The sequence below is a fragment of the Oncorhynchus gorbuscha genome, unplaced genomic scaffold (assembly GCF_021184085.1).
Source record: "Oncorhynchus gorbuscha isolate QuinsamMale2020 ecotype Even-year unplaced genomic scaffold, OgorEven_v1.0 Un_scaffold_1318, whole genome shotgun sequence".
Taxonomy (NCBI): domain Eukaryota; kingdom Metazoa; phylum Chordata; class Actinopteri; order Salmoniformes; family Salmonidae; genus Oncorhynchus; species Oncorhynchus gorbuscha.
This window is the reverse complement of record NW_025746129.1, coordinates 77,501-92,500: the sequence shown is the minus strand read 5'-3', so window position 1 is coordinate 92,500 and position 15,000 is coordinate 77,501. Positions and strand designations below refer to the sequence as shown.

The window sequence follows — 15,000 nt, the reverse complement described above, 5'->3', positions numbered from 1 at the left end:
AGTTTATTTAAACTCCACAAGGACATTGTATTAGGTGGTTATTGTACTTTGACAAGACAATCACAAACCTGACAGCTATTGATCCTCTGTAGCTCAGTTGGTAGAGCATAGCGCTTTCATCCTTTTGGATAAAAGTCTTCGCTTAATGGCATTTATTGATTAACTGGCCAACTTGCCTTGGCGACAGAGTGGGAGAACAGAGAGAAAAGTAGTCCCTACCTCTGAAAGTAGAAAGTAGTTCCTACCTCTGAAAGTAGAAAGTAGTTCCTACTCCTGGTGTAACTGTTCAGTTGTTGTCCCAGACTCCATATGGGTATTAATAAAGTGGTTATTGTACTGTTACAAGACAATCACAACAGTGTGTGGTGGAGCAGAGAGAAAGTAGTCCCTACCTCTGGTGTCCTCTTTGGGGATGTAGTACAGGAACTTGCCGGCGGGGTACTCTGCAGCGCGGCGATACCACACGGGGAAGTGGTCCATCGTAAAGATGTTCTCCTTGTCCGACGGAGACAGGAATTTCCTGTGAGGGGTCAGAATTGGGTGTAACACCGATACAATTATTACTTATTGATTTCAGTAATCAATCAAATATTTAAAAAAATACATTTATGAGCATTTGTAAACATCTATAAGCATTTAAAAGGCTTTTTAATGAAAGCTTTCATAAAGTGTTGCCAAAATGTTGAAATCAATTGTAAAGCAAGAAGCCAGTGCAGAGCGAGGAAGAGAGGCTGGGATCTACAGGATTATAATCTACTGTCTTGGTCCTAGTTAAAATGACCTACAGGATTATAATCTCTGTTTTGGTCCTAGTTAAAATGATCTACAGGATTATAATCTATTGTCTTGTCTAGTTAAAATCAGGTATTGTTTGGTCCTAGTTAAAATGATCTACAGGATTATAATCTACTGTCTTGGTCCTAGTTAAAATGATCTACAGGATTATAATCTACTGTCTTGGTCCTAGTTAAAATGATCTACAGGATTATAATCTACTGTCTTGGTCCTAGTTAAAATGACCTACAGGATTATAATAGTCCTAGTTAAAATTATAATCTACTGTCTCAGTACTAGTTAAAATGATCTACAGGATTATAATCTACTGTCTTGGTCCTAGTTAAAATGACCTACAGGATTATAATCGGTTTTGGTCCTAGTTAAAATGACCTATAGCATTATAATCTACTGTCTCAGTACTAGTTAAAATGATCTACAGGATTATAATCTACTGTCTTGGTCCTAGTTAAAATGAGCTACAGGATTATAATCTACTGTTTTGGTCCTAGTTACAATGACCAACAGGATTATAATCTACTGTCTTGGTCCTAGTTAAAATGATCTACAGGATTATACTCTACTGTTTTGGTCCTAGTTAAAATGATCAACAGGATTATAATCTGCGGTCTCAGTACTAGTTAAAATGATCTACAGGATTATAATCTGCGGTCTCAGTACTAGTTAAAAGCTTTAACTAAACCAAAGTAGATCATTTTAAGATTGTTCTATACATTAGTTGGGGTCTATATAAACTTCAATATGAGGTCCTAAACCTGGCATGAAAGGTCATCATTATAGTTGTAGCTGCGTGGGCTAAATGTCTGCCTTGGAGTAAATTGAGCCAGTGGTTGAGCCAATGGCAAGTTGAGCAAATTGAAGAAATTTTGAGCAAATTGAATTGCAAATTTCTTGCTGTGTGTAATGCAAGGCATTATTGCTGGGATAGGATCTACAGGATTATAATCTACTGTCTTGGTCCTAGTTAAAAGCTTTGCTTCTACAAGGGATAGAGATGCAGAAGCCGGTCCATTGAAGCTTGCTTTTTGCAACAAAAATAAACCTTTAAGACCAAAAATGAACCAAAATCAGGTCACTTTCTGTCATGTACTGACTTGGAGAAGACCTTTGGTCTGGAAACACAGGAGTTGGGAGGGTCACAGGTCACAAGAAGGGGTCAGGGGTACATGGTAAAATACAGAGAGTTAGCCAGATTCAGAAAGCAACCATGTCAGAAGAACAATGTGTTGTTGAAGCAGTGTGTAGAGGGGAGAGTGGGGTAAATTGAGCCAAAGGGGTAAATTGAGCCAAAGGGGTAAATTGAGCCAAAGGGGTAAATTGAGCCAAAGGGGTAAATTGAGCCAAAGGGGTAAATTGAGCCAAAGGGGTAAATTGAGCCAAAGGGGTCAAATGAGGGTAAATTGAGCCAAAGGGGTAAATTGAGCCAAAGGGGTAAATTGAGCCAAAGGGGTCAAATGAGCCAAAGGGGTAAATTGAGCCAAAGGGGTAAATTGAGCCAAAGGGGTGAATTGAGCCAAAGGGGTAAATTGAGCCAAAGGGGTCAAATGAGCCAAAGGGGTAAATTGAGCCAAAGGGGTCAAATGAGCCAAAGGGGTAAATTGAGCCACCCTTGTTTCTAGGAAACAACACACCACATGAATCATTTAACCAAATATTTAGGAAGAGGTCTTCATTTCATGGAGTCAGTGAAGGAAGAAACCACATGGAAAAGGGGGTAAGGAAGTTACAGTAGGTCAAAAAAACAGACTTTCCCCAAGTCAAATGAATGTGTTGTTATACAGTAGGTTTCATAATGCTGGTATCTAAAACTAAGTACATAGTTTTAGGATTGTTCTATACATCAGTTGGGGTCTATATAAACTTCAATATGAGGTCCTAAACCTGGCATGAAAGGTCATCATTATAGCTGTAGCTGTGTGGGCTAATATAGTCTAAATGTCTGCCTTGGGGTAAATTGAGCCAATGGCCATGAGGTAAATTGAGCCAATGGCCATGAGGTAAATTGAGCCAATGGCCATGAGGTAAATTGAGCCAATGGCCATGAGGTAAATTGAGCCAATGGCCATGAGGTAAATTGAGCCAATGGCCATGAGGTAAATTGAGCCAATGGCCATGAGGTAAATTGAGCCAATGGCCATGAGGTAAATTGAGCCAATGGCCATGAGGTAAATTGAGCCAATGGCCATGAGGTAAATTGAGCCAATGGCCATGAGGTAAATTGAGCCAATGGCCATGAGGTAAATTGATCCATGCGGTAAATTGAGCCAATGGCCATGAGGTAAATTAAGCCAATGGCCATGAGGTAAATTGAGCCAATGGCCATGAGGTAAATTGAGCCAATGGCCATGGGGTAAATTGAGCCAATGGCCATGAGGTAAATTGAGCCAATGGCCATGAGGTAAATTGAGCCAATGGCCATGTAAATTGAGCCAATGGCCATGGGGTAAATTGAGCCAATGGCCATGAGGTAAATTGAGCCAATGGCCATGAGGTAAATTGAGCCAATGGCCATGAGGTAAATTGATCCATGAGGTAAATTGAGCCAATGGCCATGAGGTAAATTGAGCCAATGGCCATGAGGTAAATTAAGCCAATGGCCATGAGGTAAATTGAGCCAATGGCCATGGGGTAAATTGAGCCAATGGCCATGAGGTAAATTAAGCCAATGGCCATGAGGTAAATTGAGCCAATGGCCATGAGGTAAATTGAGCCAATGGCCATGGGGTAAATTGAGCCAATGGCCATGAGGTAAATTGAGCCAATGGCCATGGGGTAAATTGAGCCAATGGCCATGAGGTAAATTGAGCCAATGGCCATGAGGTAAATTGATCCATGAGGTAAATTGATCAAATGGAAGTGTTTTCTTCCCAGGCGTAATGCAAGGTACTGTCTCTGGGATATGAGGTAACAACAGGGCCTGTGTTAAAAGTGATTAAAAATCACAAAGTGTTTGTTAGGTATGAAGCCTATGTTAAAAGATCCATAAAAAGACACCCCCAAAAAAAGCAATTGTGACGAATTGTGTTTAAGATATAAAGATAGGACATGGATTTAAAATGGTAGTGGTAATATTCCGTCCAGACATGTGAAGGTGGTTTAACTTACCCTGTCCTGCAGACAAGATATGTTTTCACAACTGTCATGTTTACTGTCACTTTATTTCCTATGACAGAGTCATGCTGAATGTAAAGAATGTCTCATCTCACCCCACTCTCCTCTACTGTATTGGACAACCTAGATGCCCTGACCAGAGGAGGCTGCTGAGGGGAGGACGGCTCATAATAATGGCTGGAACGGAGCGAATGGAATGGCCTCAAACACATGGAAACCATGTGATTGATATATGTGATACCATTCCACTAATGTCGCTCCAGCCAGTACCACAAGCCTGTCCTCCCAAATTAAGGTTCCACCAACCGCCAGTGGAGCCGGCAGTACCTTCATCACCCACTGGAGGGCGATGAAAGTCCACAGGAGCATATTTCTAAAGGTAATATCAATTCAAGGGACTATAGGTCATATCAATTCAAGGGGTTATAGGTCATATCAATTCAAGGGGCTATAGGTCATATCAATTCAAGGGGTTATAGGTCATATCAATTCAAGGGACTATAGGTCATATCAATTCAAGGGGTTATAGGTCATATCAATTCAAGGGGCTATAGGTCAAATCAATTCAAGGGACTATAGGTCATATCAATTCAATGGGCTATAGGTAATCCAAGTATAGGTGATCTAATCCCTTTATAATACACTACCTCTAAACCAGAGTCCATAGGGCCTATATAATACACTACCTCTAAACCAGAGTCCATAGGGCCTATATAATACACTACCTCTAAACCAGAGTCCATAGGGCCTATATAATACACTACCTCTAAACCAGAGTCCATAGGGCCTATATAATACACTACCTCTAAACCAGAGTCCATAGGGCCTATATAATACACTACCTCTAAACCAGAGTCCATAGGGCCTATATAAACCACCTCTAAACCAGAGTCCATAGGGCCCGGTCTAAAGTACTGCCCATATGGAATGGGGTAGCGTCTGGGACTCAGTCAGTCTCCAGACTGATATCTTTAGACCCATCAAACACAGAGCCTCCTAATGGACCCTGTAGACACTCTAGACATACACCTGTTAAGGTCAACAAAGAGCTGCTGGCCCAAAACTCTCCCTCACAGAGGAGAATTACACAATGAGTAACGGAAGCAATCAGATGACTGATAGCTAGTGGGATTATGTTGCGGTGTTAGTCACTCTGAGCCTAAACCCTGCCTGGCAAGAGGGCACTGCCAGGGCAGAGTCCTGAAGAGCCCGAACAAGGACAGTTACTGGAGAGATAAGAGTCTCTCTGAGAGTAGAGTAGGCTATAGACAGACTAGTCAGTTTCTACAGACAGACTGAATAACAGTAAATCTACTTTTGGCAGGTATGGGTTTATAGCCATCTTGCTACAGTCATGGTATCTTCTGACTGTTATACTGTAGAAAGGACTCACCCACCAACTCACTCACTCACTCACTCACCCACTCACTCACCCACCCACTCACTCACTCACTCACTCACTCACTCACTCACTCACTCACTCACTCACCCACCACTCACCACTCACCCACCCACCCACCACCACCACTCACTCACCCACCCACTCACTCACCCACCCACCCACCCACCCACCCACCCACCCACCCACCCACCCACCCACCCACCCACTCACTCACTCACTCACTCACTCACTCACTCACTCACTCACTCACTCACACCACTCACTCACCACTCACCCACCCACTCACTCACCCACCCACTCACTCACTCACTCACTCACTCACTCACTCACTCACTCACTCACTCACTCACTCACTCATAATAAATGTAGCCACCTATGTACAGCAGAGACAACCCAGTAAAACAACAGATGACAACCCAGTGTGTTTCAGTACTGTAGGTAACCCAGTGTGTTTCAGTACTGTAGGTAACCCAGTGTGTTTCAGTACTGTAGGTAACCCAGTGTGTTTCAGTACTGTAGGTAACCCAGTGTGTTTCAGTACTGTAGGTAACCCAGTGTGTTTCAGTACTGTAGGTAACCCAGTGTGTTTCAGTACTGTAGGTAACCCAGTGTGTTTCAGTACTGTAGGTAACCCAGTGTGTTTCAGTACTGTAGGTAACCCAGTGTGTTTCAGTACTGTAGGTAACCCAGTGTGTTTCAGTACTGTAGGTAACCCAGTGTGTTTCAGTACTGTAGGTAACCCAGTGTGTTTCAGTACTGTAGGTAACCCAGTGTGTTTCAGTACTGTAGGTAACCCAGTGTGTTTCAGTACTGTAGGTAACCCAGTGTGTTTCAGTACTGTAGGTAACCCAGTGTGTTTCAGTACTGTAGGCCTGACTTACTTGGCAACGCGTTTCTCAATGCCCACGTATCTGGTGACCCTCATCAGACCAGACCGGGTGCCCAGGAACGCAGTCTCCACCCCCTCGTCCATACTGAACACAGAGGAGAGACAAGGAGGGGCAGTAACACCACAGCTGATAACCAGACATACATTCAAATCTAAACAAGGATGTAGAACATTTATCAACCGATCATAAATATGGGATATATTGGCAGCATGGTATGTTACAGCACTGTTACCAACCCAGATGGAGTATAGTAGTATGGTATGTTACAGCACTGTTACCAACCCAGATGGAGTATAGTAGTATAGTAGTATGGTGGTGAGGTAGTGTGGTATGTTACAGCACTGTTACCAACCCAGGTGGAGTATAGTAGTATGGTATGTTACAGCACTGTTACCAACCCAGATGGATGGGAACATTAGTAGTACAGTATATGGTGGTAGGTAGCAGCATGGTATGTTACAGCACTGTTACCAACCCAGATGGAGTATAGTAGTATGGTATGTTACAGCACTGTTACCAACCCAGATGGAGTATAGTAGTATAGTAGTATGGTATGTTACAGCACTGTTACCAACCCAGATGGAGTATAGTAGTATGGTATGTTACAGCACTGTTACCAACCCAGATGGAGTGTAGTAGTATAGTAGTATGGTATGTTACAGCACTGTTACCAACCCAGATGGAGTATAGTAGTATGGTATGTTACAGCACTGTTACCAACCCAGATGGAGTATAGTAGTATGGTATGTTACAGCACTGTTACCAACCCAGATGGAGTATAGTAGTATGGTATGTTACAGCACTGTTACCAACCCAGATGGGTAGTAGTGGTATGTTACAGCACTGTTACCAACCCAGATGGAGTATAGTAGTAGTATGGGTATGTTACAGCACTGTTACCAACCCAGAGATGGTAGTATAGTAGTATGCACTGTTACCAACCCAGATGGAGTATAGTAGTATAGTAGTATGTTACAGCACTGTCACCAACCCAGATGGAATATAGTAGTATAGTAGTATGGTATGTTACAGCACTGTTACCAACCCAGATGGAGTATAGTAGTATAGTAGTATGGTATGTTACAGCACTGTTACCAACCCAGATGGAGTATAGTAGTATGGTATGTTACAGCACTGTTACCAACCCAGATGGAGTATAGTAGTATGGTATGTTACAGCACTGTTACCAACCCAGATGGAGTATAGTAGTATAGTAGTATGGTATGTTACAGCACTGTTACCAACCCAGATGGAGTATAGTAGTATAGTAGTATGGTATGTTACAGCACTGTTACCAACCCAGATGGAGTATAGTAGTATGGTATGTTACAGCACTGTTACCAACCCAGATGGAGTATAGTAGTGTGGTATGGTTACAGCACTGTTACCAACCCAGATGGAGTATAGTAGTATGGTATGTTACAGCACTGTTACCAACCCAGATGGAGTAGTAGTAGTGTGGTAGTGTGGTATGTTACAGCACTGTTACCAACCCAGATGGAGTATAGTAGTATGGTAGTGTGGTATGTTACAGCACTGTTACCAACCCAGATGGAGTATAGTCGTATGGTATGTTACAGCACTGTTACCAACCCAGATGAAGTATAGTAGTATAGTAGTATGGTATGTTACAGCACTGTTACCAACCCAGATGGAGTATAGTAGTATAGTAGTGTGGTAGTATAGTAGTATGGTAGTATGGCAGCATGGTAGTCTGGTATTATGGTATGTTACAGCACTGTTACCAACCCAGATGGAGTATAGTAGTATAGTAGTGTGGTAGTATAGTAGTATGGTAGTATAGTAGTATGGTAGTATGGCAGCATGGTAGTCTGGTATTATGGTATGTTACAGCACTGTTACCAACCCAGTTGAATTGAACATCATGTCTGTCTGGTAGGACTCTCCATGTGACCACAGAGAGTGGTGGTACTGTGCAAGTGTAGTGTAGTAGTGTGGTAGTGTGGTAGTGTAGTGTAGTGGTGTGGTAGTGTGGTAGTGTAGTGGTGTGGTAGTGTAGTGGTGTGGTAGTGTAGTGTAGTGGTGTGGTAGTGTAGTGGTGTGGTAGTGTAGTGGTGTGGTAGTGTAGTGGTGTGGTAGTGTAGTGTAGTGGTGTGGTAGTGTAGTGGTGTGGTAGTGTAGTGTAGTAGTGTGGTAGTGTGGTAGTGTGGTAGTGTGGTGGTGTGGTAGTGTAGTGTAGTGGTGTGGTAGTGTGGTAGTGTGGTAGTGTAGTGGTGTGGTAGTGTGGTAGTGTGGTAGTGTAGTGGTGTGGTAGTGTGGTAGTGTAGTGGTGTGATAGTGTAGTGGTGTGGTAGTGTGGTAGTGTAGTGGTGTGATAGTGTAGTGGTGTGGTAGTGTAGTAGTGTGGTAGTGTAGTGGTGTGATAGTGTAGTGGTGTGGTAGTGTGGTAGTGTAGTAGTGTGGTAGTGTGGTAGTATGGTAGTGTAGTGGTGTGGTAGTGTAGTGGTGTGGCAGTGTAGTGGTGTGATAGTGTAGTGGTGTGGTAGTATAGTAGTATAGTGGTGTAGTAGTGTGACTGTGTAGTAGTATAGTAGTATAGTAGTGTGGTAGTGTAGTAGTATAGTAGTGTAGTAGTGTAGTGGTGTGGTAATATAGTAGTATAGTGGTGTAGTAGTATGGTAGTGTGGTAGTGTGGTAGTGTAGTGGTGTGGTAATATAGTAGTATAGTAGTATAGTGGTGTAGTAGTATGGTAGTGTGGTAGTGTAGTAGTGTAGTGGTGTGGTAGTGTGGTAGTGTAGTGGTGTGGTAGTGTAGTGGTGTGGTAGTATAGTAGTATAGTGGTGTAGTAGTGTGACTGTGTAGTAGTGTAGTAGTATAGTAATGTCGTAGTATAGTCGTGTAGTAGTGTAGTGGTGTGGTAGTGTAGTGTAGCAGTGTAGTAGTATAGCAGTACAGTAGTATCGTAGTGTAGTAGTGTAGTAGTGTGGTAGTGTGGTAGTGTAGTAGTATAGTCATGTGACTGTAGTAGTGTAGTAGTATAGTAGTGTTGTAGTATAGTCGTGTAGTAGTGTAGTGGTGTGGTAGTATAGTTGTGTGATTGTGTAGTAGTGTAGTAGTATAGTCATGTGACTGTAGTAGTGTAGTAGTATAGTCGTGTAGTAGGTTAGTAGTGTAGTAGGATAGTTGTGTGACTGTGTAGTAGTGTAGTAGTATAGTAGTGTAGTGGTGTGGTAGTGTAGTAGTATAGTAGTGTAGTAGTATAGCAGTACAGTAGTATCGTAGTGTAGTAGTGTAGTAGTGTAGTAGTGTGGTAGTGTAGTAGTATAGTCATGTGACTGTAGTAGTGTAGTAGTATAGTTGTGCAGTAGGATAGTAGTGTAGTAGTATAGTAGTGTAGTAGTATAGCAGTACAGTAGTATCGTAGTGTAGTAGTGTAGTAGTGTAGTAGTATAGGCATGTGACTGTAGTAGTGTAGTAGTATGTGTAGTAGTGTAGTAGTGTAGTAGTAGTGTAGTGGTGTAGTGTAGTAGTAGTAGTGTAGTGTATAGGTAGTATAGTAGTGTAGTGGTATAGTAGTGTAGTGGTGTAGTTGTATAGTAGTGTGGTAGTATAGTAGTGTAGTGGTGTGGTAGTGTAGAAGTATAGTAGTATAGTGGGGTATTAGTACAGTGGTGTAGTAGTGTGGTAATGTAGTGGTGTAGTAGTATAGTAGTGTAGTGGTGTGGTAGTGTAGTAGTATAGTAGTGTAGTAGTGTAGTAGTATAGTAGTGTAGTGGTGTGGTAGTGTAGAAGTATAGTAGTATAGTGGTGTATTAGTACAGTGGTGTAGTAGTGTGGTAGTGTAGTGGTGTAGTAGTATAGTAGTGTAGTGGTGTGGTAGTGTAGTAGTATAGTAGTGTAGTAGTGTAGTAGTGTGGTAGTGTAGTAGTGTAGTAGTATAGTAGTGAAGTAGTGTAGTAGAGTGGTAGTGTAGTAGTGTAGTAGTGTGGTAGTATGGTAGTGTAGTAGTGTAGTAGTATAGTAGTGTAGTAGTGTAGTAGTATAGTAGTGTGGTAGTATAGTAGTGTAGTAGTGTAGTGTAGTAGTATAGTAGTGTAGTGGTGTGGTAGTATTGTAGTGTGGTAGTGTACTAGTGTGGTATTGTAGTAGTATAGTTGTGTAGTAGTATGGTTGTGTAGTGGTGTGGTAGTGTAGTAGTATAGTAGTGTAGTAGTATAGTAGTGTAGTAGTATGGTCGTGTAGTAGTGTAGTGTAGTAGTAGTGTAGTAGTATAGTAGTGTAGTAGTTTAGTAGTATAGTAGTGTAGTAGTGCGGTAGTGTAGTGGTGTGGTGGTGTAGTAGTATAGAAATGTAGTAGTATAGTAGTGTAGTAGTGTAGTTGTGGTAGTGTATTGGTGTGGTAGTGTAGTAGTATAGTAATGTAGTAGTGTAGTAGTGTGATAGTGTACTAGTGTGGTATTGTAGTAGTATAGTAGTGTAGTAGTATAGTAGTGTAGTAGTGTACTAGTGTGGTATTGTAGTAGTATAGTAGTGTAGTAGTGTGGTCGTGTAGTGGTGTGGTAGTGTAGTAGTATAGTAGTGTAGTAGTATAGAAATGTAGTAGTATAGTAGTGTACTAGTGTGGTATTGTAGTATCCATGGTAATTACCCAGATGGGTTGAGCATCAATGCTGTCCAGTAAGCCTCCATGGGGGCTGTGACCACAGCATCAAACAGAGTCTGTCTCAACAGTTCCTCATCACCTAAAGACCATGAATGAGATTCCTGTTAAAGGTCAATCTAAGGCTCTTTTCTGAAATGGCGTGTTAATATCTGAATGTACTGTGGGTGGCTCACACTCCAGATCAGGTTCCTTCCCTGTGAGGTATCGAAACACAGCCTGGAGCTGGGTCAGCTTGCGGTGGTGAGGGTCAATGTCTGTCTCACAGTAGGTCCTGTAGAGACAGGACAGACACACACACACACACACACACACACACACACACACACACACACACACACACACACACACACACACACACACACACACACACACACACACACACACACACACACACACACACACACACACACACACACACACACACACACACCAGTAATAGTGTACCAGTCAGGTCATAGCTTGCTGGTGAGTGAAAGAATAGGGAGGGAAACTGATTCGTCAGACACTCACCACTCATTTGCGATGGACACATCTGGCTGCATCAGGTCATTGAGACCTGTGGATGAAAACACACTGGTTTAGTAGTTATACTGCAGAGGCCTGTGGATGGACAAGTTATAACACCCTGGTTTAGTAGTTATACTGCAGAGGCCTGTGGATGGACAAGTTATAACACCCTGGTTTAGTAGTTATACTGCAGAGGTCTGTGGATGGACACAAGCTATAACACCCTGGTTTAGTAGTTAAACTGCAGAGGCCTGTGGATGGACAAGTTATAACACCCTGGTTTAGTAGTTATACTGCAGAGGTCTGTGGATGGACACAAGCTATAACACCCTGGTTTAGTAGTTATAATGCAGAGATCTGTGGATGAAAACACCCTGGTTTAGTAGTTATACTGCAGTGTTTGTCGTTCAAGACAGACGACTTACCTTCCCTGACAGACACGTTCCCAATGAAGATGTATTCTCCGTGCCCTCTGGTCAGCACCATGCCAAGACTGTAGAGACACACCCATTACACGTTTACACAGTTTCCATAGTTTTTTCTCCACATTATAACTGTTTCTGAGACGTCTACATAGAAGAAGAATGTTACGTTGTGTTGATTGGACCAACCTGAACGGAGTCTCGTTGATGGTTGTGTAGAAGTAGTCATTCTTCAGGAACATGACTCTCCTCTGGTTGGGGAATAAACAGCTCTTAAAGGTGGTAGTCGGCTCTATGTAATGTCACCTTGTACTGGGACTACTGCTGTGTTAATAACTATGTAATGTCACCTTGTACTGGGACTACTGCTATATTAATAATAACTATGCTGTGTTAATAATAACTATGCTGTGTTAATAATAACTATGCTGTGTTAATTATGCTAATGTTAATAACTATGCTGTGTTAATAATAACTATGCTGTGTTAATAACTATGCTGTGTTTAATAACTATGCTGTGTTAATAATAACTATGCTGTGTATGCTGTGTTAATAACTATGCTGTGTTAATAATAACTATGCTGTGTTAATAATAACTATGCTGTGTTAATAACTATGCTGTGTTAATAATAACTATGCTGTGTTAATAATAACTATGCTGTGTTAATAATAACTATGCTGTGTTAATAACTATGCTGTGTTAATAACTATGCTGTGTTAATAATAACTATGCTGTGTTAATAATAACTATGCTGTGTTAATAACTATGCTGTGTTAATAACTATGCTGTGTTAATAACTATGCTGTGTTAATAATAACTATGCTGTGTTAATAATAACTATGCTGTGTTAATAACTATGCTGTGTTAATAACTATGCTGTGTTAATAACTATGCTGTGTTAATAACTATGCTGTGTTAATAATAACTTACCCCTTTCTCTACAGTGGCTCTGACGTCTAAGGACAGAGCACCTGTCTCTCCTTTTACCATTAATAACTATGCTGTGTTAATAACTATGCTGTGTTAATAACTATGCTGTGTTAATAACTATGCTGTGTTAATAATAACTATGCTGTGTTAATAACTATGCTGTGTTAATAACTATGCTGTGTTAATAACTACCTGTCTCTCCTACCATTAATAACTATGCTGTTAATAACGATGCTGTGTTAATAATAACTATGCTGTGTTAATAACTATGCTGTGTTAATAATAACTATGCTGTGTTAATAATAACTATGCTGTGTTAATAATAACTATGCTGTGGCCCTTTCTCTACTATGCTCTGTTAATATAACTATGCTGTGTTAATAATCTATGCTGTGTTAATAATAACTATGCTGTGTTAATAACTATGCTGTGTTAATTGTGTTAATAATAACTATGCTGTGTTTAATAACTATGCTGTGTTAATAACTATGCTGTGTATGCTGTGTTAATAATAACTATGCTGTGTTAATAACTATGCTGTGTTTAATAACTATGCTGTGTTAATAACTATGCTGTGTTAATAACTATGCTGTGTTAATAACTATGCTGCGTTAATAACTATGCTGTGTTAATAACTATGCTGTGTTAATAACTATGCTGTGTTAATAACTATGCTGTGTTAATAACTATGCTGTGTTAATAACTATGCTGTGTTAATAACTATGCTGTGTTTAATAACTACCCCTTTCTCTACAGTGGCTTACGTCTAGGACAGAGCACCTGTCTCTCCTTTTACCATTAATAACTATGCTGTGTTAATAACTATGCTGTGTTAATAATAACTTACCCCTTTCTCTACAGTGGCTCTGACGTCTAAGGACAGAGCACCTGTCTCTCCTTTTACCATGGCAGTTCTCAACTGGAAGGAAAATACACACGGCCACAATCAGAGACGGTCTTCTGTGGCTGTGAATAAGACAAGTGTGTGTGTGTGTGTGTGTGTGTGTGTGTGTGTGTGTGTGTGTGTGTGTGTGTGTGTGTGTGTGTGTGTGTGTGTGTGTGTGTGTGTGTGTGTGTGTGTGTGTGTGTGTGTGTGTGTGTGTGTGTGTGTGTGTGTGTGTGTGTGTGTGTGTGTGTGTGTGTGTGTGTGTGTGTGTGTGTGTGTGTGATTACTCACCGTCTCATCCGTGTCCTCCCACTCCACCTCAGCCAGATCAACACTGTTGTAGTTGGGTTTTGGCTTCAGCTTCTTTCCCTCCTTATACAGGGGTCGGAGGGCAGGGTGGGCGAGGATATAACCGTTGTTGGTGTTGAGGAAGGCGTAACCATGGACACCCAGCTATGGGAGACACACAGGGAGACATGGATCTCATGAAAGAGGGGTCAGAGAGGTCAGTCAGTCGTTAAGGTGCAGTACAGAGCAGACAGCTCTATAGAAGGACATCAAAGACGACAGGAACGTGTTGTCCATAGAGGTGAAGGGTGTTTGGTACCTTGTATCTAGGAACCAGCCTCATCAGTTCTCTCAGAGGGACGTCAGTCCCCACCACCCCCAGCAGAATACCATGAGACAGCTGGATGCAGAAAGACAGAGAGACAAGGATGAAGAACTCCACTCTAGGGGATGCGTCCCAAACGGAGCCCTATTCCCTATAGTGCACTACTTTAGACCAGAGCCCTATTCCCTATATAGTGCACTACTTTAGACCAGAGCCCTATTCCCTATATAGTGCACTACTTTAGACCAGAGCCCTATTCCCTATATAGTGCACTACTTTAGACCAGAGCCCTATTCCCTATATAGTGCACTACTTTAGACCAGAGCCCTATTCCCTATATAGTGCACTACTTTAGACCAGCGCCCTATTCCCTATATAGTGCACTACTTTAGACCAGCGCCCTATTCCCTATATAGTGGAGTACTTTTGACCAGAGCCCTATTCCCTATATAGTGGACTACTTTAGACCAGAGCCCTATTCCCTATATAGTGGACTACTTTAGACCAGAGCCCTATTCCCTATATAGTGCACTACTTTAGACAAGAGCCCTATTCCCCATATAGTGGACTACTTTGGGACTCAGCCCAGACCCCCACTCACCGTCTCCTTCTTCTTGCTGAACACAGGCATGGCCACAGAGGTCATGAGGAGCAGGCTCTGAGCCTGGGTGTTGAACAGCTGGGAAGGAACGGGAACACAGTTAGTGTCTGATACGACACACTACACATCTACTGTCAGGTACAGAGGAAGACTAGTTAGTGTCTGATACGACACAATACACATCTACTGTCAGGTACAGAGGAAGACTAGTTAGTGT

At 41.8% G+C, this 15,000-nt stretch overlaps 1 protein-coding gene across 1 annotated transcript in view; it reads right to left on the bottom strand.

Moving 5' to 3' along the window:
- The window catches only part of LOC124022289 (voltage-dependent calcium channel subunit alpha-2/delta-4-like), a gene marked incomplete at its 3' end in the record, with an annotated part of 82,096 nt that overhangs the window by 4,567 nt on the left and 62,529 nt on the right, over positions 1–15,000 (bottom strand). The window contains exons 14-25 of the mRNA XM_046337212.1: positions 14,784–14,861; positions 14,177–14,257; positions 13,861–14,022; positions 13,531–13,602; positions 11,942–12,003; positions 11,756–11,823; positions 11,334–11,379; positions 10,997–11,094; positions 10,809–10,902; positions 6,190–6,282; positions 1,890–1,907; positions 393–520 (exon numbers count right to left, since the gene is read on the bottom strand). Of these exons, the coding sequence (XP_046193168.1) occupies positions 393–520; positions 1,890–1,907; positions 6,190–6,282; positions 10,809–10,902; positions 10,997–11,094; positions 11,334–11,379; positions 11,756–11,823; positions 11,942–12,003; positions 13,531–13,602; positions 13,861–14,022; positions 14,177–14,257; positions 14,784–14,861 (1,000 nt within the window). The remainder of the gene's footprint in view (positions 1–392; positions 521–1,889; positions 1,908–6,189; positions 6,283–10,808; positions 10,903–10,996; positions 11,095–11,333; positions 11,380–11,755; positions 11,824–11,941; positions 12,004–13,530; positions 13,603–13,860; positions 14,023–14,176; positions 14,258–14,783; positions 14,862–15,000) is intronic.